This window comes from Pristis pectinata, chromosome 12 (assembly GCF_009764475.1).
Source record: "Pristis pectinata isolate sPriPec2 chromosome 12, sPriPec2.1.pri, whole genome shotgun sequence".
NCBI classification, from domain to species: Eukaryota; Metazoa; Chordata; class Chondrichthyes; order Rhinopristiformes; family Pristidae; genus Pristis; species Pristis pectinata.
This window is the reverse complement of record NC_067416.1, coordinates 17,911,656-17,938,689: the sequence shown is the minus strand read 5'-3', so window position 1 is coordinate 17,938,689 and position 27,034 is coordinate 17,911,656. Positions and strand designations below refer to the sequence as shown.

The window sequence follows — 27,034 nt, the reverse complement described above, 5'->3', positions numbered from 1 at the left end:
TACCTTAGAGGTTGTGGAGGCTAGATCAGTGTGGGTATTTAAAGAAGGATCAGGGAATTTAGGGCTGTGGGGAAGTGGCACAGAGAAGAGATGAGTCCTGGGGCAGATCAGCCAAGATCATATTGAATGATGGGACAGGTTTGAAGGGTCGAATGGCCACTTCTGCTTCTAATATTCGCCAGCATTTCACATTACCTTCTTTAGACAGTACTCATTGCCTTACATATTAGGGCTGTTACATTTTATATCCACACTCTGTGAGTTGTAACTATTTCTCATTATTTTTTATAAAGTGGAATGTTTATGAAATAGACTCTTGTCAATTAGCCTTTTTGAGAGACATCCTATTTTCTGAGGAATTTTATGAAGGAAAACTCAACACCAGAATCTATAATTAGGGAATTCACCATAGTCCTATGTAATTTCACTGAGTTGTTTTTTTTCTTAATATTCATTCGTGGATATGGACATTGTCGCATGACCTTCATCTAATGTCCACTACTAATAACTGTGAATCGAGGAGATGGTTTGAAGTGATATAAAAGACATCAGTTAAGGATGCAGGTTTCCTTCCTGCTTCTGTGTCATAAATAAGTTAGGACACATTCATTAGTTAATCATCTGGGTTATTATTACAATCTGATATTTCATGGTTCCCTATAATGGTAAAGATAAAGCTACCAGATTGTCATAAAAACCCATCTGAAAATTTTTAAACATTCTAATCTACTTAATAACTTGAATTTAAATTTCCCGGCTGTCACAGTGGAATTCAACCTTGGGCTCCTCAGTCAAAGTTCCAGACCATTGGCACCTCGTCCAATAACTTAAGCACTACACTGAGTAACCTACCGATTATATAAACATTGGATTCCTTTATGCACCATATGGAGTGAAAAATTCTTCATTAAATTGAAAACCTGTTTATTTGGAACATATTAGAAATTTTGCTACACATATTGCACATAAAAATGTATCATGGAAAATTTATCAAAGAAAATAGATTCGTTTTATTGTTTGCTTGCCATTTTCTTTTTGCCTCCATGTTTTTTTGGGGGGCTTTGATGTTCTCTGGTGCTTTTGGCAATATCAAAATGTGTTAGCTGAGGAGAATTAGGAATACCAGTTTGGATTGGTTCTGTTTGTAATAGGAATCTAAACTGGAAATTATGCTGAAATAAAACAATAGTACACAAAATTGAATTGTTACTAATATAATCTTGTGACTACTCAGAATCATTACACAGTAATGGTTTAATATTTATATACCACACATTTCTGTCATTGAATTTAATTTGTTACACTATTACTCTCAAATTACTCCTTGTCCTTTCACATTTTGCACATTGTGTTACAAGGCTTTAAATACATTCTACTTGGCCTAATAACATGATATAATTGCATTGATGAAAAGGAGTCACTAAATTGACTATGGTTCATTACTGGGTTTACAGGAAGTTTTGATGAAATTTTCCTAGGGTAGCAACAATAAAAAAACTTTAGTTGACTGCATAGTAACAGAGTTATGTAGTAACTATAAACGTATATAATTGCAATTTTCTAGTCAAAAAACCTGCTCTCCAGAACAAGCTGAACCTCTGGCCAAGCTGTTCTCGTACAATTACAATACTGGCATCAATCTGACAAGGTGGGAAATTGCCCAGGTATGTCCTGTTCATAAAAATTAGGACAATCCAGTTAATTATTGCCCAATCAATCTACTCTGAATCATCAGCAAGGCGATGGAAGGTGTAATTGAGAATGAGGTCACACAGAATTTATCAGTAATCTGCTCACTGATACCCAGTTTGGGTTTTGACAGGTCTACTTGGCTTCATTACAATCCTGGTCCAAACTTGAACCAAAGAGCTGAATTCCAGAGGTGAAACGAGAGTGAATGCTCTTGACATCAAGGCAGCATATGATTGAGAGTGGTATCAAGGAGCCCTAGTAAAATGAAGTTAGTGGGCATCAGGAAAGTGGGTAGAGTCATACTTTGCACAGAGAAAGATGTTATGGTTGTTGGATGTCAATCATTCCAGCTCCAGGATTTCACTGCAGGAGTTCTTCAGGGCAGTGTCCTAGGCTTAACCATCTTCACCTGCTTCCTTAATGAACTTTCATCCATTGTAGGTTCAGAAGTGGGTATGTTTGCTGATGATTGCAGAATGTTTAATTCCATCCTCAATTCAGCAAGTAAAGCAGTCCATGTATGCATGCAGCAAGACCTAGATAACATTGAAGTATAGGCTGATGAGTGGCAAGTATCATGGGCAACACGGCAGTTAGTGCAATGGCTGCACAGTTCTTGTGACCTGGGTTCAATCCTGACCTTGGGTGCTGTCTGTGTGGAGTTTGCACTGCATGGGTTTCCCTTAGGTGCTCCAGTTTCCTCCCACATCCCAAAAATGTGCTGCAAGGTTAATTGGCTGCTATAAATTACCCCTAGTGTAGGTAGGTGCCAGGAGAATAAGGAGAGAGTTGATGGGCATGTGAGAGAGAAGAGGTTACAGAGAAATAAGTGGGGGATTGGGACTGTTTAGAATGCTTTGAGAGCTGACATAAATTAACTGGGCTGAATGGCCTATTGTTGTAAGAAAATATGAGAAAACATTTATGCCACAGAAATGCCAGGCAATGGTCACCTCCAGCAGGAGAGATCCCTGACATTCAGTGGCTTTACCATTGCCAAATTCCCCCACTATCAACATGCCATGAGTCATCATTGATCAGAAACTCAACTGGACCAGTCATGTAAATACCATGGCTACAAGATCAGATCAGAGGCTGGGTATCTTGTGGTGAGTCGGTCACCTTCTGATACCCTAAAGCCTTTCCAACATATACAAGGGACAAGTCAGATGGTGTAGCAGTTAGCATAACGCTTTACAGCGCCAGCAACCCGGGTTCAAATCTGGCCACTGTCTGTAAGGAGTTTGTATGTTCTCCCCGTGTCTGCGTGGGTTTCCTCCGGGTGCTCCAATTTCCTCCCACATTCCAAAGACGTACGGGTTAGGAAGCTGTGGGCATGCTATGTCGGCGGCGGAAGTGTGGCGATACTTGCGGGCTGCCCCCAGGACACTCTACGCAAAAGGTGTATTTCACTGTGTGTTTTGATGTACATGTGACTAATAAAGATATCTTAATGGAGCACTCTGCCCTTGCTTTGATAAGTGCAACTCCATCAACTCTCAATAGGCTCTGCAGACCCAGGACAAAGCAGTCTGTCTGATAGGCACTCTATCATCTTCGCTGGGTCTAAATCCTGGAATTCCTTACTCTCCAGAAGGACTGCAGCAATCGAAAACATGGTTCTTCGTTACCTTATCAAGGGCAAGGAGCGATGGGCAATAGATGCAGACCTTACCATTGACACCCAGATCCTGAAAAAAAGATCAATTATACTTTGGGCAGATGGTAGTAATTGGAATGTATTTCTTCTTATTCCACAGGGAAACAAAGCACGTATCCACATCATTTGCAATTAATCATTTGAAATGGCTTTCAGTAATCTGATGTATTGAAGGAAACAGTAACACATCTTTTTCTTTGAATTAATTCAAGTAACACTAAGGCCTTCACATTTAACTTCCTATCCAAAATAGAGAAAATAATGACGTGAGAAAAGCATAACTTATTACTTTAGACTTCTGTGGTGCCATTTCAAAAGCAAAAGGATTCTGTATCAATACCAAAATGTTAAAAATAGAATAACATTTTGGAGTGTGTTAAAAGATTCTTTGTTAAACGTAAAGATAGCTAACAGCTAAAAATTGTTGCCACTTTGTAATCATTGATTTAAGCCTCTCATTTCATTGCAAATTTTTAAAAAAATGTGATTATCACTTGCTGCATGTTTTGAAGTATGATCTGCTCCTCTGATAGCAGGTGTGACATTGACCAGTAGGGTCTTGCCAATTTTTCTAAGTTAGCTGATATAAGTTGGAATATCGAAATCAACCTAAGTTTTTCAATTAGGGAACCAAAGGATCAATCTATATTTCTAATCCAGATCCTTATCTTTTGCAGAGAGGTGTTTAATTGTAAATGGCAGTTGCAGCTTTGATATTACTTACCTGTGATGCTGCTATGCTTGAAATATCTTGGCGTTCGCTGTCTAGGCTGCTGTGTGTAGAATAGCTTGATTAGTGGGGACTGGGCACTTGGTTGTGTGATTGCAGTATAGCATTAGAATCATAGAATCGCTGTAACTCAGAAACATAATATTTGGCTCCTGAAGGCAGTGCTGGCTTTCTGCAAGTCCAATTTAATTTGGTCCCATTCCTTCACTCTTGTCCCATAGCTCTTCAATTTTGGTTTGTCCCTCAAGTGCTATCCAGATTAGAAGGGAGTGTCAATTTGTACTTACAATATATCAAGCTGCTTCATAATTGAGAAGCATGAGAGTTATATGTTAGTATCCTTTCACAAAAAAAACAGCAACCAGTGGCAGGTATGAGTATAAATTTTCATTGAATTATAAGGAAGTAATGTTGTTGCTGCTTGCATTCACTTTGCTGTGAACTTACACAGACACTACTACCACAAGGCCTGAGTAAAGACCGTTAGGGTATCATTGATTAGTTCCTATGACTCATGTCCCAATTACATTTATAGACTAAAGATTCATTTGGTAGACTTATGCAAAGTTGCCAAATATTGCTTTTCCTGCCAAATGTCTTTTAGTTTATGACGTATTTACAGTTTTACAAAATTGACATAAAAGTAGCTTTGTTAAAAGTAAACTTATTTGAGTTTCAATATTCCACATTTTTTTAAGGTTGCCTGGAAATATTTCAATTATTTCTGCCCTGAGTAGCCAGAAAGTGGAGTTCAGGTCCCATTTTAGAGACTTAAACATAAAATTCTAGTTTGCCATTCCGGTGCAGTACTGAAGGAGTGCTGCATTGTCAGAAGTTTTGTCTTTCACCTATTAAGCTGAGGCCTTATCTGCTTTCTTGAGTGTATGTCAACAAATCCATAACATATTCTAGAAGGGGAATTATCCCTTAACCAATATCACTCAAGGTTCTCATAAACAACAAACAAAATGCTGGAGGAACTCAGTGGGTCAGGCAGCATCTGCAGAGACAAATGGACAGTTAATATTTCAGGTCAAGACCCTTCATCTGGTTATCATAACTTTATGAAAAACAAGGTTATCATAAAGCTGTTTATGGGAGCTTGCTGTGCACGAGTTAGTGATTGTATCGCTACACATTAAAAGCATTTAAGTGGCTGCATAATACTTTTGAACATCTGAGATAATGGAGAGCATTGTAGAAGTGCAGTTGTAAAAAGTGACAAACATATTGTTCAGCTCCATTTTGCTCTGCCCCTTTGTTACATTTATTCACTTTTTTTAAGGGCTTTGCATTGAACTATCAAATAAGAACTGCTTCCTCTACATGGCATCTGTGAATTGAGTAAGCAGGGGAAGCAACTATGTCCATGGAGAGGGGGATGTGCTATGTAAAAATCCTAAACAAACTGTACAGGTAAGTGAATGTGTAACATAGGGGGCAGAACAAATTGGAGTCAAACAAAATATTTAATACTTTTCAGTGCCATGCTGAATGCTCCCTCCCCATTCATAGTGGTCATGGGTAAATTAATTAAATTGGTAAATTGTTTATTATTGTAACATATATTGAGGTACAGTGAAAACTTTGTTTTGAATGCCATCCATACAGATCATTACATTACAACAGTGCATTGAGGTAGCACAAGGGAAAACAATAACAGAATGCAGAATAAAGTGTTACAGTTACATAGGAAGTGGAGTACAGGCAGACAATAAGGTGCAAGGTCATAACAAGGTAGACTGTGAGGTCAAGAGTCCATCTTATCGTACTAAGGGACCATTCAAGAGTCTTACAACAGTGGGATGGAAGCTGTCCTTGAGCCTGGTGGTATGTGCTTTCAGGCTTTTGTATTTTCTGCCTGATGGGAGGGGGGGAAGAAGAGAGAATGTCCGCAGTGGGTATTTCCAGGAATCAGTGTGGATGTTGCAGTTTTTCAAGGAGACTTTGAGAACATCCCAGAATCTTTTCATCTCTCTGCCTGATAATGATGCACATATGCAAGCATTAGCCGTATCCAGTAGCTCAAGTTCTGAGATTGGGGTGATCTTGGTTTGGAGTGTTGGCACTGTAGTTGAATAGTTTCCCATTAGATCTGGATCACCTTCACTGTCATTGAAAGGTTTGTGGCGGTAAGGTCCAGCATTGCGATGAGAAGACTGAGAAAAATGTTGGGGAAATGACATAGCCTTGTGGACACATTGATTGGGATCATGGCTTGCATGCCATCATGAAGCAATCACAAGATGGAGATGAATTTCTGTGGGGAGTTGAATCTGAGAACAGTGCTCCATAGTCACTCCTGGTTGACAGAGTCAAAGTCTTTAGTGAGATCAAAAAAGGTCATATTTAGTGGTTGCTGCTGCTCCTTGCATTTCTCTTCAAGTTGTCACCCAGTGAAGGCTATGTCAACAATGTCTCTAGATGGATGACCCCACATTGCTACTTTGGGAACTTCTTTTCTTTGTCTATGCGAGGAGGTGATTGAGGAGGACCTTGGTGATGATTTTCCCTGCAGCAGTTAGCAGGGTGACCCCTCAGTAATTACCTCTGTTGGACATGTTTTCTTTCTTGAAAATGGTGATGAATGTGATGTCTCTGAGGTTCTCTGTATATCCTCTTCTTCGATATATGGAAAATGAGATGATAGATTTGTAACTGAAGTGCTTCATTACTGAGTTTTAAAACTTCAGCAGCAAAAACATCTACTCCCAAGGCCTTGCTGTTATTTGATTGAGATGTGGCATTTTCAACTTTTGGTTAATAAGGAGTTGTGGCAAGGAGGGACTAAACAGGCTGGTGTGGGTTGAAATTGAGGGTGCTCATCTCAAGGACAGAGTTGCAGTTTAGGAGGTCCTTCCACCCAGTGTTGACTGCCTCTCTGTCCTTGATAAGTTTGCCTACAGTCTTCACTCACAGTAGGATGGGACCATGGGTGTTTATGCAATTGATGGCTTTGATAGTGCTGAACAGCCCATACGTGTCATGGTTGTTAATAAGCTGTTGGGCCTACTGGGCTCTTTCTCCCACCATCTGTTCTGTTGGACCTCTGACTTTCAGTTCCTGTAGAGCTGTTTCTTCTTCCACCCTGCCAGTGGAAGGACTTGGGCTTTATCTACTCTATCAATTTATGTTTTTTGTTACCTCAAAAAGATTCACCAGACTCCCATTGGCCTATTTTCTAAAGAACGGAAAACCAGCTTATTTAGGTGTTATTGATAAACATAACGTCACAGTTCTGGTATTATCTTTCTGAATCTTTTTGCACCTTCACTAATGCATCCCTTTGTTAATATAGAAACGGGAGCTGTGTGCAGTACTTCATGTAGTTTGACTAAGGTTTGATAAACCTTGACATAACTTTATTGTTCAGTTATTTCCTCCAGAAAAGTATTCCAATACTTGGTTTCTTTGCTTTGTTTTATGGTCATATTAATCAATTGTGCTACTTTTAATTACTTGTGAATGTATATGCCTAAATGCTTTTGCTTTCCTATTACCTTTAAGTTTATGAACTTATGTGACACCTTCATAGTAAAATGTAACACTTCACACTTGCCATCACTGGAATTTGTCAATTATACATCCATTCAACAAGCTTTAGTCTTCTTGTACTTTGTTGCATACTTTCTTTGCCCTAACTGTACAATGCAGTTTGGTGTCGTCTGCAGATTTTGCAGTTGTACTTCTGAATCCAAATTGTTGATATTAATTATGAACAACAATGGACCTAGTACCATTCACTGTGGAACTTCTCAACTTTTACCTGTCTGAGTATAAACCCTGAAACATGCTCTGTTCAGAGTAGTAATTCAGACTGGTAAAAGAAGAGAATGAAATCAGCTTTGTTATTTATTCTGTTACGTGCCTCCTGACTTCACATGCCATGATCCTTGCCATGAGTGTAAGGACCTAGTTGAAGCCTTGGTGAAGATCAAAGTATTTAACATTACTGCATTGCCATTTTCTGTTCTTTCTGTTTTTACTTCAGAGAATTAAATATTTTTGGCTAAGAATGACCATCTTTTTTCAAGTCATACAATAATATTTTTGGTTTCTTTCATCTTTTCTGACGTAAATGTCAAGTTGACTATGGTTGCCTAGAGTGTTACTTGCCCCATTTTGAAATACCAGAACTCTAATTGATGTCCACCAGCCTTATATGGCACTTATCTTCCTGAGAGTATTTTTATACATGGGTTATATGTGGATCATGGGTTTTTATCCTCCAATAAATTTAAATGGTTTATCAATTACCTCCACACTTTTACCTCATATGTCTTTATGCCAGTTTTGTTTTTTTCAAATTACATGTCTGCATTCCTAGCACATACTGAGACAATAAAACATTTTTTTGGCCAAGATTTTGCATTGATGATAACAGTGAGGCTAATGGCACTCAGTGTTATTATTGAGTAATTAAGATAGCAACTTCTGGTCTCCACAATTGCAAATTTAAATTGGTAAATTGGTTTATTATTGCCACATGTACTGAGGCTTAGTGAAAAACTTTGTTTTGCATGCCATCCATTCAGATCATTTCATCAGATCAGTGCATTGAGGTAGTACAAGGGAAAAGAATAACAGAATGCAAAATAGTATTACAGTTACAGAAAAAGTGCAGTGCAGGCAGACAATAAAGTGCAAGGCCATAACAAGGTTGATTGTGAAGTCAAGAGTCTATCTTATCGTACTAGGGGACTGTTCAATAGTCTTATAGCAGCAGGATAGAAGCTGTCCTTGAGCCTGGTGGTACGTGCTTTCAGGCTTTTGTATCTTCTGCCCAATGGGAGGGGGGAGAATAGAGAATGTCTGGGGTAGGTGGGGTCTTTGATTATGTTGGTTGATTTACTGAGGCAATGAGAAGTGTTGACAGAGCTCATGGAGGGGAGGTTGGTTTTCGTGATGTGCTGAACTGCGTCCACAACCCTCTGCAGTTTCTTGTGGCCTTGGGCAGAGCAATTACCATACCAAGCCATGATGCATCTGAATAGGATGCTTTCTATGGTGCATTGATAAAAATTGGTGAAGGTCAAAGGGGACATGCCAAATTTCTTTAGCCTCCTGAGGAAGTAGAGGCACTGGTGTGCATTCTTGGCCATGGCGTCTATGTGGTTGGATCAGGACAGGCTTTTGGTGATGTTCACTCCTAGGAACTTGAAGCTCTCAACCCTCTTGACCTCATTACCAATGATGTAAACAGGAGCATGTGCAGCACCCCCCTTCCTGAAGTCAATGACCAGCTCTTTTGTTTTGCTGACATTGAGGGAAAGGTTGTTGTCATGTCATCATGCCACTAGGCTCTCGATCTCCTTCCTGTACTTCGACTCATCGTTATTTGAGATATGGCTCACTACGGTGCTGTCATCTGCAAATTTGTAGATGGAGTTAGAGCAGAATCTGACCACGCAGTTCTGAGTGTATAGGGAGTAGAGTAGGGGGCTGATGATGCAGCCTTGTGGGGCACCAGTGTTGAGGGTAATTGTGTCAGAGGTGTTGCTGTTATTGATCTTACTGATTGCGGCCTGTTGATCAGAAAGTCTAGGACCCAGTTGCAAAGGGAGGTGTTGAGTCCCAGGTCTAGGAGCTTGGAGATGAGTTTGCTTAGAATTATAATATTGAAGGTGGAGTTGTAGTCAATAAATAGTAGTCTAATGTAGGTGTCTTTACTATCCAGGTGCTCCAGAGATTAGCGTAGGGGCAGGGAGATGACATCTTCCCTGGACCTGTTTTGGCAGTAGTGGAATTGCAGTGGGTCGAGGTTGTCTGGGAGGCTGGAGTTAATGTGTGCCATGACCAGCCTCTCAAAGCACTTCATGATGGTGGATGTCAGAGCCACCGGGCGGTAGTCATTAAGGCACGTTACCTTGTTTTTCTTAGGTATTGGGATGATAGTGGTCTTCTTAAAGCAGGTGGGAACCTCAGATTGAAGCAGGGAGAGCTTAAAAATGTCTGCACATACCCCCGCCAGCTGATCTGCACAGGATCGGCCAAAGCCAAGATCCAAACATTTCTATCTGAACAATGCTAAGGCATGAAGTTTTGTTATTTACCCTCTAGTTACCCCTAAATACTTCAGGAAAAAGTCAAGGCCTGTGCATTCATGAGTAAGTGATTTTTTTTTAAACAGGATGATAATGATAATGAAAACTGAAAATGCTGGAAACGCTCAGCAAGCCAGGCAGAATCTGTGAAACAGAGAAACAGAGTTAATATTTCAGGGTGACTAGCCACAGTCAGAACTGGGAAAGAGAGAACAAAGTTAAAAATTGCTTGAAGTGCCTTAACTTTTAGGACCATGTACTGGGAGTTTAGGAGGCACTATTAGCTCTATTTTTTTGGGAGCCAGGATGGAGATGATGGGCCAAATGGTTTCCTTCTGTATTGTACATTTCTATTATTTAACTTCCCTTTTATGTATTTTGTGGTCATTATCTTAAATCCATCACCTTGAAGTTCCTCTGTGCTTACTTCTCTTGTCTGTTTTGGTTCACTTCTGCTAATAAATCCACTAGAGTAGTTGAGTTTCTTATATACCCAGGTAAAAATGTAGTCCTCTCCAACTTCCCATCTCTAAAAGCAAAATACTACAGAAACAGAAAACTCTGGAAATATTCGGTGAATCAGGCGTCATCTATAGAGAGAGAGAAACAGGGAGAGTGTTTCAGGTCAATTAACTTTCTTCAGAACTGTTACAGGGAAGTAGCAGGGAAAGGGGGAAGAGAAAACAAAATGGAAGGACTGTAATATGGTGGAGAGCTGGAGAGAGTGAATGACTTGAGGGGTGGTGATGCTGGCTTAAGAGAGTGATAAAAGTATGTCTGGAGGAGGTGCAGGTAGGAAGAATCAAATGAAGTATAACACAGGAGAAGGGGAGAGAGAGGAAAGAAGTTCTCTCCTCAGATACTGTCTCCTCCTTTCTAAATCTGCTGCCACCTCTTGTCTCAAAAAGCTATCCCTTGACTCTTCCATCCATGCAAGCTGCCACATTACCTGCAACCTGCTTTTCCTCTCCAAAGTTCTTAACTGTGTTATAACCTCCAATTTAGTTGCATTCTTACCTGGAACACTTTATTTGAACCTTTCAATCAGGCTTTAACTCTGCTTCACTACACAATCAACTCAGACCCAAGTTACAAATAACATTCTATGTGATTGTGACAGAGTTAATATACCCCTTCTTGTTATTCTTACCCACTCTGCAGCCTTTGAGAAGACTGACCACACCATCCCCCCCCCCCCCCAATGTTTCTCTATTATTGTCCATCTAGATCGGACTGCACTCTTATGGTTGTGTTCCTATCTTATTGCTGTAGTGAGAGAATTGTCGGCAATGGCACTTCTTCCAGTGCCCACACTGTTCCTTCTGGTGTTCCACAGTGATCTACCTCCAATTCCCTCCTATTTCTCAACTCATTCAAAAACGCAACATTTTTCACATGTACAGCAATGGCACCTAGTTCTACCTTACCACCACCTCTCTTAACCCCTGCAATATATTTAAATGGTGTAACTCTTTATCTGACTGTAAGGACTGGATGAGCAGAAATTTTCTCCAGTTAAATATTGGGAAGATTGAAGCTGTCGTCTCGGCTCCCCCTTGCAAACTGTACTTCCCAATCACTGACATCATCCCACTCCCTGGCATGGTATGAAACTTAAACAGACTGTTCACAGCCTTGGACACATTTGTCCCTGGTTCACTTTTGGACTTTGAGCTGTTCCATTTCTACAACTGTATATTTCTAATGTGTAAAGTCGCTCAGCTCAGGCCTTGCCTCAATGCAACTGCCGCCAATGTCCTGTCATGTATTGGCTTTTTCCAGTATTCCTGGATTGCCTCCCTTGTTGTACTTTCCATAAAATTGAGGCCTTCTAAAACGTTGTTGCCATGTCCTAACTCATAAAAAGTTCCATTCACCGAAAAACTCTTCTTGCTGACTTACACACACTCCTTCAAAAGCAATGCCTGGATTTTAAAATGCTCATCCTTCTTTTCAAATCCCTCAGTGATCTTGTCACTCTCTATCTCTCCTCTAGCCTGTGACCTTCCAAGATACCACACTCCTTTATTTCTGGACTTGCTAGTTCCCTAAAATTTATTACAGCACCTTTGCCTTCATCTGCCAAGGCCCTAAGCTCTAGAATTCCCTCGCAAAATCTCTCCCGTTCTCAATCTAAGCTGCATTTTAAAATCCATCTCTTTGACTAAGCCTCTTGTCACCTGTCCAAATATCTCCTTATGTGAATTGTCATGTTTGATAACACTCCATGAAGCAGTGTAAGGCACTTCTTATGTTAAAGGTGCTACATAAATGAAAGTTGTTATTGTTTTACGTGTTATCTTGATTCACTTTTCTCCTACGCCTTTTCCTTGCCTGTTTGCTGAGGTGGGAGTAGTTGAAATCTCTCATGATGTTTTCTAGTTATTTCATAATTTTGTCTACATAATTCTGTTTCTATATCCTTTACTAATATGGTGGTTTGCAGATTATCCATATTATTGTTATTGATTCTTTCTTCCCCCTTGTTTTGTTCACTCCTTTTTTTTACTGTTAATATGTTGCCTCCAATTTAGCTACCATACCTCCTGTTTTTCCCTTCCAATCTAATATATTACATCTTGCAATATTTAAGTACTGTTAAGCTTCTTTATTAAGTCATGATTCAGTTAACCTTATTACAACTGGCTCCTTGTTACAGATTATTGTTGTAGTGGTTAGTGCGACGCTATTACAGCGCTAGCAATCGGGGTTTGATTCCCGTCGCTGTCTGTAAGGAGTTTGTACGTTCTCCCGTGTCTGCGTGGGTTTCCTCCGGGTGCTCCGGTTTCCTCCCACATTCTAAAGACGTACGGGTAGGTTAATATGGGGGGGTTTAAAATGGGCGGCATGGACCCGTTGGGCCGGAAGGGCCTGTTACCACGCTGTAAATAAAATTTAATTTAAAAAAAAATTATTTCATTTGCTCAGTATGTTGCTGAACAGGCAAATTGGTTAATTTTAATTATGATTCCTTTAACTTTATTTTGAACAGACTTGTTTTATACTGAATTTATTTTCTGACCGTTTATGTTACCTTTGTTCCTTATCTTGGACTGATATTTGCTCTAACTTTCTATTTCCTTACACATGCTTTTTTCATCTATTCTCAGTGAGTTTAAGCTCCTGTGCACAACCCTATTATTCTTGCTGTCAAGACATTAGCTGCAGTCCAGTTAAGGTGAAGCCCATCCCAGTGTTAAAGTTCCTTCCTCTCCTAGGATTGAAAATAAAATCTTTGGTTTTTCTTCCAGTATTTGTTTGTCAAACAATTTGACAAAAGTCAAACAAAAAATTGCTTTATGTTTAGCACCATACTCTACAGCAGTGGGTTGGATTACCTGTCTTGCCAACTCTGTGTCTCAAAAGGCCACCTGCACTCCACCACCTTCCCTCTTGGCCATTTGTCAATGAACTGCAATGTACCAGAGGACGCATTGAAAAAATAGTTAATGTTTATATTTTCTTTTGGAAGCAAATATGTCTTAACATTTTTGCAAATTGCTAACTATAGACTAAAATCTCTTTTTACAGCAAAAAAAGTTTGTCAGAAATATTAGTAGGCATAACATGTTTATGTAGTTCAAGTTGTTTCTCCTTCCAGAAACAAATATGCCAACTGCCTTTTGCAAATGACTCCAATTAATAGAAAATCAGCATTAATTTTCTAAAACTTTGCCTGACTTGGCATGGTTTTTTGAAGTTCATCATACAGTTTAGCTAGAGCTTTATTTCTAGCTAGAGCTTTATTTCAGTCCCAGAACTAACAACGGACTTTCACTTCCCACAGATGCAGCTTGACCTACTGAGTATTTCCAGTATTTTTGGTTTTTATTTTAGATTTCCAGAATCTGCAGTTTTTTTTTGATTTTCACTTAGCCTGCCTTAATATATCAGATTTTGAAACAATACTGAGTATTCAACTAAGATCGATGGGAAACTTATAAGAATTTTTTAGAAATGTTCTCGCACTTGGCATGATTGATTCATGGCAGAATATTTACTTAAGTTCCCCATTCCGATAACAGGCAAGAAGTGATTGGTTAGTATACCACTAACTGTTTACAATGAGCCAGACAGTAATATTCAGCTGTTCATTTCTTAAGCAGCCTATGTTCCATTTACTTATATAAACCCATGCTTATGTTTGTGTTTTGAATTTGGACTGCTGCATGTTTGGAGTGGTAAATTTATAGTTCTCAAGCGAACATAATGGAACACTGAAATCATTTCAGCAAAACAGAATGATAACTTTTAGACAACTCTGTTGGTAGATTCTGCCAAAACAGATGAGCCACTATATTATACATCTGCTAATCTAGTGCCAAGTACCTTGAAGAAATATGCCTGCCAATGCTCTGTACTTGATATAAAATAAGGGTATATTTAATGCAACATATTTGGCATATTTGCAAGAGTGCCTATTAATATGTTTACACTTTCTAACTCTGACAATGGAAAACATTTGACCATCTTAAGGTCACTAATTTTCTCTAATATTAGGTTTGTTAAATATAAACATAATTGTTCTGAAATGAATTCCTGCCATCAACTTTATGTTGTACAATATAAACAATTAGTTTTATTTTCATTAATTTCAGTTTGTTCTCTCTATTCTTCCCTGAGGCATTCCCTTCCACGTGCTCTTTCAGCTGGGGACATCAAGAAAAACTGAATAGTCAATGTGTATGAGTCTCCTTTTTGTGGCACTGATCTGGACAGAGTTGAAAAGATTAGGGGAATAGACAAAGTAAACCAAAAAGTCACAATTCATTGTCACCAGCAAGTGTTTAGACTCAAGAAGGAAAGGGAAGAATTAAAATCAAAAGATTAATGCCCTAAGAAAACATGAGTTAGATTGGGGATGGTGCAATAAACCTTGATTTCAGCACAGCTAAGATGCAGAAAGAAAGGTGCTATGTTTGCAGCTTAATTAGAGCTAAAATAGAAGTATTGACAAGCAGTTAAATATAGAGGCTTCAAAAATGATATGTCCACGAGGACCTCCATTGAAATGGCAATATATTAGTTTTGAAAGGTATAAGGAAGGATAGTTTACTGTGGTTGCACTCAGCTGGTATGTGGTAGTTTTGTGAATTGTTTTTTTAAAATGGCATCCCTTCCTCTTTCAAGAATGCTGACTCATTGAGCAGATTGATAGGTAGAGTCTAGACATCAGGTGCAATCAAACAATATTCTGGGGAGGGAAGAGATCTGAAACCGTAATCTTTCTGCATTATCTCGTGCTTATGCAGTTTGCATTTATATAACATCTTTAAGGTTATAAGACAACCCAAGACACCTTCCGGGCCATGCCATCTTGTTGCAGCTACCATCGGGCAGGAGATGCAGAAGCCTGAATTCCCACATCACCAGGTTCAAGAACAGCTACTTCCCTTCAACCATTCAGTTCTTGAACCAACCGGCACAGTCCTAATCACTACAGTTTAACAGAACTTATGACCACTTTGATCACTTCGCACTAAATTAAACTTAGTGTTTTTTTTTGCCCTAATTGTGTTCTTCCTTGTAAACATTTTGCATAATTTACATTTAATTTATGTTTTTCTTGTGAATGCTGCTTATATGATGCTATGTGCCTGTGATGCTGCTGCAAGTAAGATTTTCATTGTACCTGTGCATACATGTACTTATGCATATGACAATAAACTCAACTTTGGCTTTGAAGACCTGTCATCAAACAAAATTTGAGAACTATAGTCAGATAATAGGATGCATGAGTAAATCTAATACATTTTGAGGAATGCCTTAAAGGAGGAGAGAGAGGCAGAGAGGTTTTGGGAGGGAACTCAAAAGCTTGGAAACCATGCAGCTGCAGATATAAGAGCCATTGCTAGAAAATGAAAATCAGGGATGTACCGGAAACCAGATTTGGAATAGTACAGAGACCTGGGATAATAATTGGGATGGAGGAGACACACTGATACAGAAGGGTGAGATCATAAATATATTTGAAAGCAAGTAAATGGGTTTTAAAATACAGGTGTTACTGAATCAGGATCCAAGGATAAAGAAGTGATTGCAGGTGATACTTTGGTTGTGACTGGAATAGGTGTGAATGGAACCAGGTAATGGCACTCAGCTGGATAATAGCAGAAGATGAAGAGTGTTGAAGCCTGTAGACAAATTGAAAAATTTCAGGAAGAATAATTTCCTGTGGTCACATTCACATGGATTGTCATTTGTAAATTTGATGATAGCTATTGCAATATTGAGGCAGAGCTGGAAATCTAATTGGATGTGGTTTAAACCTTGACTTTCAAGAAAGATTGGCAAATGGCCACACATGAAAAAATGGGGAGGAAAGGGAGTTTGGCAAATGGGTTTTATTTATAAGATAGAGGGGTCAGGATTGCATTTTTAAGGAAGGATTCACATTTAAAGGTGTGATGATAGCTGAGCAGGGACAAGGAAGTGTAATAGATTGGCCAGTAGTTTGGTGGGAATAAATGAAAAAAAGCAAGAAGTGGATATAATAGACAGTTTGAGCTCAGAGAGAGAATGAGGTTAGAACAAGAAAAGATGTGAGCTCAGTGCTTGACCTGTGGGGAACAAAGTTTAAGGGATGTATGGTCTGATGGTCTAGGGATGGAGAAGGAAATGAGTGAGGCAGCTGAGCCAGCACACTAATTCTTAGTGGCAAAGTGCTGAAAAACTCATTGGAGGAGGTAGGGAACAGTAATTTCAGAAGCAGGTTTTGCATTTGGAAGCGAAAGCAGTACCAGGGGAGCCCTTCATTGTTGTCCTTTTGGATGAGATGTTAAAATGAGGCCCCGACTGATGGCTCACATGTAATTATACAGGAAAGAGCATGAGATTTCTATTTGTTTTCTGACTAAGAAAGGGGCTAATTGGTTATTCATTTCATTTTCTGTTTGTAGGACAATGTTGTGCATATATTGGCTTCCTCATTTGCTGACATTTCAAATGTATTTCATTGGCAGTGAAACAGTCTACAACATCCTAAGGATGTTGGAGACATCATGTAACCACACGTTCTAATGACTAATATTTTATTTATGTAAAGTAGCCCTGGAAATGTTAATTAATTGCCAACACTAAAGTAGTAAGTCTATCTAGAGCTACATATGATTGACTTTAATCAAACTGACATTTGTGTAGGTAGAGCAGAGTGATATGCAATTAAATTTCTTTGCTCTTCCTGTACCAGGCTTCTCAAGAGTTGAAAGGTATTCCGATCTATTTCTCATAGCTCTTAGGAACTGTATGACCTCGCACACATAGTGGAAGTTTACTTAACAAATTTGCCAACTTACTCTTTTGTAAAGCTTCAGTCGTTAGACTGGCACAGGAGTGTGGGGAGTGGTGGGTTGGATAGTGAGCAGGTATAGTAGTTGGGGGAGGTGTGCATGTATTCAGACTGGAATCTGAGCAGCAGAGCCAAGTGTTAACTTGCAGTCAGGCAGATGTAGTGTATAGTAGTCATATTTTTTAAAACCCTTAAATCAGCAAGACTTGAATCTTGCTCCTAGCTTTTCCCTGTTTCCTTCAATCTTAAACTGGATTCACTCTCATCATGAGCTGCAACTTTTTGCACTATTGAACCAGGTCCACTTGAGCAGGATTAAATTAACCCAAACCCTTGGTCCCAAAGGGGAAAGATCGGCTGCAATATGATCCCCAACTGAATGTCCATTGATTATGAGAAATAAATAGATAATCACATCTAACCATGGGTGAAACTTTCTCCCAGTACTAAACAAATGATCAAGAGGGCTGCTCAGGGCAGGCATGTGGGAAGGAGCAGATTTCATCCCACCAGCCTACGTATCCAACATATCATTCTCCGCCACTTATGCCATCTCCGACGGGACCCCACCACCAAATATATCTTCCCCTCCCCACCCCTTTCTCCCTTCCACAGGGACCACTCTCTCTGCAACTCCCTAGTTCACTCCTCCCTCCCCACCCATCCCGCTCCCACCCCAGGAACTTTCCACTGACTGCCCCCCCCCCATAGGTGCAACATTTGCCCCTCCATCACCTCCATCTAGGGACTCAAACGGTCCTTTCAGGTGAGACAGAGATTTACGTGCACCTCCCTTAATATCATTTACTGCATTCGGTGCTCCAAGTGTGGCCTCCTGTACATTGGTGAGACCAAACACAAACTAGATGACTGTTTCACAGAACACCTGTGCTCTATCCGTAACTGCAATCTGCATCTCCCCATTGCCAGTCACTTCGACTCCCCCTCCCACTCCATCACTGATATGTCAGTCCTTGGCCTCCTCCACTGCCAGGAGAATTCCAAGTGCAAACTGGAGGAACAGCACCTCATTTTCTTTCTTGGAACCTTGCAGTCTAACGGCATGAACATTTGAATTCTTGCACTTCAAGTAATCCCCACATCCCCACCCCCCACACCCATCCCCGACCATGCCTCTTCTTTTCTTCCCTATCTCTCTTTTTTTCTACGCCCCTCTTTTCCTCCTTACCTTTGACCCATCCCTGGTGGATCCCTGGTGGGTGAGTCCAGGACCAGAGGGCACAATCTTAGAATTAGAGGGTACAGTTTCAAAACAGAGATGAGGAAAAATTTCTTTAGCCAGAGGGTGGTGAATTTGTGGAACTCCTTGCCACGTACAGCAGTGGAAGCCAGATCAGTGGGGGCGTTCAAGGAGGAGATAGATAGATATCTAAATAGTCAGGATATCAAGGGATATGGGGATAAGGCCGGTAATTGGGATTAGAATAGTTTTTTTCTTCTTCTTCCCCCATTCCCCATTTCTCATTTCTATTTCCCTTTCCTTGGAGCAGACTCGATGGGCCGAATGGCCTGCTTCTGCTCCCTTGTCTTGTGATCTTGTGATCTGCTCTCCCCTCCTCCTCACATCTGCCTATCACTATCTCTTACTTGCATCTACCTATCACCACCTTGTGCCCACCTCGCCTCCCTTCTTTTGTCCACCTATCACTGCTCTGCTTTTCCCTCCTATATATTGGGCTTCCCCTTTTCCTATCTTCAGTCCTGAAGAAAGGTCCTGACCCGAAACGTTGACTGCCTGCTTTTCTCTACGGATGCTGCCTTGCCCGCTGAGTTCTTCCAGCATCGTTGTGTTTTTCATCTAGATTCCAGCATCTGCAGTCCTTTGTTTCTTTAGATGACAAAGGAAGCCTGATGATGGATTAGGATTTCTGCCCCTCCAGATCTCCCCCAAACAACTTTTTTTCCCTGAGATGGGATGTACCCTGGCTGTATTTGAGGCTCTTGGTGAGATTTTCACTGTCAAGTGGGCAGCAAAATACCAGCATTTGGAGAGATGGTGAGTGCCTGAAATTTAAATCAAGGTTTTGACTGAAGAGAACTGAGGCTAAGCCCTTCACCAGGTAAGTATTTGGTGGCAAATGGAGGGAGAGGAGATGCTGAGGGTAAAGGAATGGTGTACATTGCAGCTTTAAGTGCCTAACTGGCAAACAGTGGATCAGGCAATAACTTGAAAGAATTAGTGCTGAAGAGATTAGTAAGTGTTGGCAATAGGTGATAACAACTGTGCACATCCTGTCATAGATTTCAGCAAGGGTTTCTGAATAATGATCAGGAGCATAAAACCAGACTGAACTTTTCCAAGCACAGGGTTGCTAAGGCCAATTGTAGTTTCTCACACTGATCTGTTAGCTCAATGCAGACTAGTGACTGAAATGAAATCTGTCTGGTTTGTCAGTCATGAATGCAATGAATTTGGCTACTCCTGTCCCACCAGGAACTCCTGATAACAGCATTTATCAAATTTTGCTTACTAATTGCTGGTTAGCAATCTATATTTTTTCCTTCATTTAGATTCTTCTCCCTTTGGTCAGACAGTGGGTGATTTTGCTTCTTGTTTCTCAGGTGGGGATTATCAGACCTGGAAGCTGGTGTCACCTCCTGCCGAGCTCTTTGCCTCAGCAGGTCCTCTGCTTCCCCCACCCCCCCCTGCCCCCTCCCCCACCCCCCTGCTGGGGCACACAAGACTTCCTTCCTGGTATTTACCTTACTGATGAGAATACCAGATCACCTCTGTGACATCCATAATGTGTATTGCTGCTGCATGGCTACCATGGGGATTGTGCTTTTAAGGGGCAATGCACTTCTCAGATTGGTGGTTATAAGCTGCATTCAGTTGGGAGCTTTAGGGTGCAACCCACCATTTAGGGTAGTTTACCATTAGTAACAGCATTAATGCATATTGTAATGTATTTCTAACTAATTTCACATTTTTCTGCAGGGAATCTGATAGGGTGTTGCCACTATATGCAGCATATTTTAGCACATCAAAAAAGGGTGAAATCAAATTTCTCAGTATTTTTGACATAGTAATATTCATTGTAAAGCTTTGTGTCCTTTTATTTTACAGAAATACATGATAATGATGTGCATGCCAGTTGTAGCCAGCCGAATACATCAGGAATCTCAAAATGGGCCATTTCACTAGAGAATCTCCTTGAAGATCCGGAAGGAGTAAAACTTTTTAGGGTTTGTCCGCTTTAAATTTATTAATTTGATTTGTTAAGCTTTTTTTCTATCTGTAGTGAAAATTTAAGATTAATTTCAATCAATGTAGGGTTTTGGTAGGATTAAATCCCACACAAAAATTTTATTTTTTGTTCTTGTTTTCTGTTTTCACATTATTCCTTTTATTCTCACGTTTTGCAGTATCTTTCTTTTCCTTATTTTCCTTTCTTTTATTTCATGGTTTGCTGGTATTTCTGGATTGGAACATCAGGATTGGAAGTTTAAGCTTGATGTGACCATGGATACATTTCTGTTCTTTCTAGTGTACTTATGATAAAATATGGAATATTTTGGTGATTAATAGAGAAATGTTTCTTCAAACTATACAAAATAGCAGCATTATCAAGGTTGTCACCAAACTTCTGGTATTATGCTAGAAGTCTTGTGCTATATTTATGTATCTGAAATGTGAAAAATCCTTCTTAATTTCTGTTTTTTCTATCTATTTGTGGATTAAGCTCATCTTTATTGTCCATCCTCTCTTGCCCTGAGAAATTTGTTACAACTTTAAAGGGTAATGAAGAGTTATTATGGACTGGAGTCATATATGGACTATACTAGATAAGAAAAGCAAATTTCCTTTCCTAATTGAACCAGTTGGACTTTTGCGACACTTTGGCAGCTTCATGATCAATTTTATTGAGATTAACTTTAGTCATTGGATTACTTTTTAGTTGAATTTAAATTCTCAAATTGCAGTGTGATTGAAGTTTGTTTTCTGGTGAATTTATTAATTCTGGTATCTGAATTATTAATCTATAACATAATTATTATAGTATGGTACTATTGATATAACTAAGGAATTGTGTTCAGGAGGTGTCATCAGCTAATAGGATGATGAAGAATTTGAAAATGACCTTTTTCACTATTACACAAAAGCAAACGGGTGCACTGATGTACAAGTTGCTTAAGTGAACCTTTAGCTCTGATCGTTATGTCTCAGTTGGTCCCATTTTCACTTCTGAGTTAGAAGATTATGGTCCACTCCAAAGATTTGAGCACAAAAATTACTGATATCTCAGTGAAGTACTGTGGAAGTGCTACATTGGCGTCAATTGCCACTTTTGATTAGACTTTAAACTGAGGTCCTCTCTGCCCGCTCAGGAGGACTTTGAAGATTCCACTGTACTATTTCAAAGGGGCGAGGAGGTTTAGGAGTGTTCTACCTCATATTTGTCCCTCAGTTAACATCACAAGTAGACAGATAAACTAATCATTAATACATTGCTATTTGTGAGAGCTTGTGGGCACAAAGTGGTTGCTGCATTTCCTACATTGCAACAGTGAAGAGCATCTAGAGTACTTAATTTTATTAATGACCTGAAGCGTGAGAAACCTTATGTACATGTAAGTTATTTATTGTTTGCTCTTTGCTTCATAAATTGTTTGCCCAGTTAATCTCTACAGGTGTATTTTTTATTTAACACTGGCCCCAAATTTTTCCAAAAACATGTAACTTCCTTTTATTTTTCAAGCTAGGCTATAAATAGAGCCCTTTTTGTGGTTGTTCTTTATAATAGTGTGCAATTCCTGAGGGCAGTAATTTTGTAAACTGTGGGTGGAAAACACATTTATTTCTCAGATTCTAAAATATCAATCTTCAAAGAGTTATGGATTAATGTTGAACACAGTTAATTAGGACTTTGTTATAATCGTTTGAATTGTTGTAGGTTGATCTGATAAATGGGAATTTTCACTAATAGTCTTGAAGGAGTATTTCCTTTCACTTGAAATGAGAAGTCACCACATGACTATGTCAGCATGAGCCAAGCATGTGTGAAACACCACTGATGCTTGCGGTGAGTGAAGTGGCATGACAGAACTTTTTTCGAGTCAACCACTCCCTACCCTCATGTCTTTTTATATCCTGTTGATGATACAGTCAGTGCACAAAAATAAACTGTATCTCACACAAAAGAAAAAGAAAGCTTCTTTGTGAGCTCTAGCTAAGCAAACATACCGAGGCATCAGACAATTAACATAATTAACCAAATCCATGGTACTATGAAAACACCAATAGCAGCTTCATGTTTTTAGTACTATATCAAGTACAGGTGTAACTGCTTCACTTTCTGCAGTCATACAGATATTGACTAGATGTCAACAGTTATTTAAGTATTGGTATATTTTAATGGCTTTTTCATGTCCCAAGATGTAAATGTACCTATTTGGCTTTATCTCTTATATGTTCCTTAAAATTATCTATAAAATAGAATATAATTCTGTGCAGGTGTGATTCTTTGGCTTTCTGTATTTATATTTAAATTATCTATGCTTTTGGTTTACAAAGCATAAAAGACCGTTGAAGAGTATGTCTTAAGGACTGTTAGCTTTAGTCTGTTTAGTCTTGATATTTACCATTTGGGGCTGGAGAGGTTTGGAGATCAAATTGCAAAATGCATGGAGTGTGATCCTAGCCTACCTTACAACTGCTTGCTGTGGTTTTTATGGTGCAAGATATCTTGGCAACCTAATTTAAACTTATGCAGGATTAGTGAGTTCTCATCACAAAAGGCAAGAAACTTGGCAATGAAAAGCTGGCAGGAGCTGTCAGCTCCACAAGATAATTGCTTTTTCAGCGCTCTTTTGTGAGCTGGAGGAGCAAAGGTTGTCACCCAGGCTCTCACAGAAACATTTGCATCTCCAAATCATGGCCACAGTTTTTCCACCTTCCAGCTGTGACCTCCTGCTATACCACCTAGGTGGGCAATGAATCCAAAAAAATTGAGTTTTGCCCCTGCCTTGTCAGATAATTCAGCTATTCAGCTGATCTTGATCAGCTAGGTAAGTGGGCTGAAGATTGGCAAATGGCTTTCAGTTCAGATCAGTGTGAAGTGTTGCATTTTGGGAAGTCAGGGTAGGAATTATCTAGGGAATGGTCGGACCTTGGAGAGTGTTGTGGAACAGAGGGACCTAGGAGTGCAAATACATAGTTCGCTGAAAGTGGCGTCACAGGTAGACAGGGTGGTGAAGAAAGTGTTTGGCATGATGGCCTTCACCAGTCAGGGCATTGAGTATAGGAGTTGGGACATCATGTTGCAGCTGTACGAACATTGGTGAGATCTCACTTGGAATATTGTGTACAGTTCTGGTTGCCTTAGTATAGGAAAGACATTAAACTGGAAAGAGTGCAGAGAAGATTTAGGAGGATGCTGCCAGGACTCGAGGGCCTGAGTTTTAGGGAGGGATTGGGCAGACTAGGGCTTTATTCCTTAGAACGTAGGAGGTTGAGGGGTGAAAAAAGAGGTGTAAAAAAATCACGAGGGTCATAGATAGGGTGAATGTACATAGTCTTTTTCCCAGGGAAGGGGAACTAAAAACTAAAAAAAGAGGATATAAGTTTAAAACTTGTACCTCTCACCTTAAAAGGGACCTGAGGGGCAACTTCTTCATGCAGAGGGTGGTGTGTATATGGAATGAGCTGCCAGAGAAAGTGGTTGAGGCAGGTACAATAACAACATTCAAAAGACATTTGGATAAGTACATGGATAAGAGGGGTTTTTGAGGGATATGGGCTAAATGCGGGCAAATAGGACAAGCTTGGGCACCACGGTCAGCATGGATGAGTTGGGCCAAAAGGCCTGTTTTCATGCAGACTCTATGACTCTATTTAACCTCTCGATAAATATTGGAGCTGAACTTCCTTCATTCTCTCTGGCTAATTTGATCAGTTCCCAGCCAGATTGCTGAAGCTTTGCATATGTATTGCAGTGAAATACAGAATCTCAAAGGAGATTAAGCATTATCAGGAAAATAGCTTACAGTCATTCTTCTTTTCCATTATGGATAGAGTATAACTGATGAAATCAATAGCTCCAATCACAGGTTACCTTTTATCTGGGAAAGTGATATGAAAAAAAAGAGGACAGAATGAAACTTGAGTCTAAAAGGAACTTTCCAAACCAGAATTACAAACAGTTTAGAATATTATTGAAATAAAACATATTTGAAAATTGTTGTTTTTATCACTAAAGCAATCAAACAAACATTGCAAATGTAACATTGAAATGAGACAGTGGGTGCTTCATGGTAAAAAAAAAATGATAGCTCATTATCTGGTTGTTCAAATTAAATGATTTTGAATCTAAGAGAAGTTGACTGTCAGGAGACTGTAAACTTCTCTGGAGTTCTGGATATATTTATTTCTGTCAGGTTTGGGGGTAAATTTTTTGGGACCACACTCTAAGATACCAAAAGGTGCAACGATTATAGAATTGTATTGACCTAGTTTCACCCGTTGTTGATCCCTGGATGATGAAATACTTTGAGAGAGGAGCAATGCAGATAAAAAGACTTTGTGTCAGATGTCATCTTGATAACACAAGGAAGAATCAGGATGAATATAAAAATACAGAGAAGTGATAAAGGAAGTGAGTGAAGAGAAATTTGCAGTAATAGAACAAGAATGTGGCCAACAGTAAAGTGAATCCAGAGGTTTTCTGTATGTACACTAACAGTTGTTTGAGGACTAATGGGACTGAGTAAGATCATTTGATAAAGCAAGAGACGTGATTGGGGTATACTTGGCAATTATACTTGTCAAGAAATGGGACTTTGCAGAGGTGAATAAGGAGGTTGCCAGGATACCGAACAAGATTTTGAAAAAAAAGTTACTGGAAAGTCTGGTGATACTTAAAGCGGATAAATTCACCTGGTACGGATGTCCTTGATTGCTGAGAGAAATAAGGGTAGCGATTGCAGAGATTCTGTCCATAAACTTTCAATTATCACTATATGTAATAGTAGTGCCAAAGGATCGGAGTACTATCAATATTGCATGCTTGTACAAAAAAGATAAACTTGCTAATTACAGGCTTCTTGGTTTGGTGTCAGTTAATGGATATTCAGCACGTATCTGCTAAAGTATTGCATAATTGCCATGTCGGCAAAATTGGAGGTTATGGGATAAAAAAGGAAGGAGTATAGATATAGAATTGGCTAAGTGATTGAAAACACAGTAGTGAAAGTTCTATTTTTTGGACAGGAGACTGACATTAGTTTGCTTATTCTTCCAGTGGATTGAGAGGACTTTGCAGACAGCATTGACAGTGTCTCTCCAGTGCCCTGAGGTGGTTGCAATAGTCCAAGTCTCGTCAACAACACCTGTCTTTGCTGAGAGGTGGTTCCTGACATAGAGTCATAGAGAGTGTTGGATTCGACTGTTTTAATTAGTTTTTTAACATGTATAGTGTTTAATACACCTCAAGTGGCTGCACAAGGAATGGCCGCTTACTAGCTTATTGGTTTGTCCATCAGGTGAATATGTGGTTTTTTTCATTGGTTGGTTTGGCCACAAGTATCTAATAGGTTTCCTGATTGGACTATTGTTAGCTAAAGAGTATCTCTTATCTCAGGTATAAAAGGTGTCGTTTTTTGTTAATCTCTCTCTTGCTCTCCTCTTGCCTGGCCCAAGCTCACCTTTTGTGCCTTTTGTCTCGGCTCATCTCCTAGTAGTAAAGCTAGCGCCATGTGCTCTTTGACTGTTTCTTTGTTTTAAACTTTTCCAATAAAACTTTGTGAAGCACCAAGTTGTTTTCAACTCATTCCTGGACTCCTGAAAGAACCTGTGATTCAAAAATCACCGGATCCGACAGGAGGAACAGCACAGAAACAGGCCCTTCAGCCCTTTGAGTCCACACTAACCATCAACCATCCATTTTACACCAATCCTATATCAATGCCATTTTTAATTCTCCCCACATTCTCTTCAACTCCCCCAGGTCCTAGGGGCAATATAAAGTGGCCAATTAACCTACCAATCCACACGTCTCTGGAATGTGGGGGGAAGAAACCGGAGCACCCAGTGGAATCTCATGCATTCACAGGGAAAATGTGCAAACTCCACACAGGCAGCACCCAAGGTCAGGGTTGAACCTTTGTCCCTGGCAATGTGAGGCAGCCGCTAGACCAGCTGCACCACTGCGTGGAGAGGACATGGTTTTCAAGGTTTTCAATGTGAACCTTTATTGTGTAGAAATGGTGTTGCACAGTGAGGGCTGGTTGGTAGGCAACCTTGTCAAGCAGATGTTGAATGATAGGCCCTTCCTCTCATATGCTTCAGTGATTGAGTTGGCAATATCTTGGAGCTCAGCTTGTGAATGCTTAGATATGCAAGGGCTGTTTGCATACAGTTGATCATCTCCTGAGGTCGGGATGACCTTGGATTTGGAGGGTGGGCATCATAGATTGAACAGTGTATCATTAGTCCTATGGAGAAGCTCCAGTCTAGTGGGAAGATTGTTTTAGATGAGGTGCAACATTGCGGTGAGAAAGATTGAGAAAGATGTCAAGGCTGTGATGCAGCCTTGCTTGACATAGAGCTTCATTGACCATGGCTCTGTTGTGCTCCCATTGTTTAGGATCATGGCTTGCAT

General features: G+C 39.8%; 1 protein-coding gene across 1 annotated transcript in view; it reads left to right on the top strand.

Annotated features, from left to right (window-relative positions):
• Positions 1–27,034, top strand: part of LOC127577018 (regulator of G-protein signaling 10-like) — a 58,311-nt gene that overhangs the window by 16,894 nt on the left and 14,383 nt on the right. Inside the window, exon 4 of the mRNA XM_052027875.1 lies at positions 20,503–20,621. Within this exon, the coding sequence (XP_051883835.1) occupies positions 20,503–20,621 (119 nt within the window). The remainder of the gene's footprint in view (positions 1–20,502; positions 20,622–27,034) is intronic.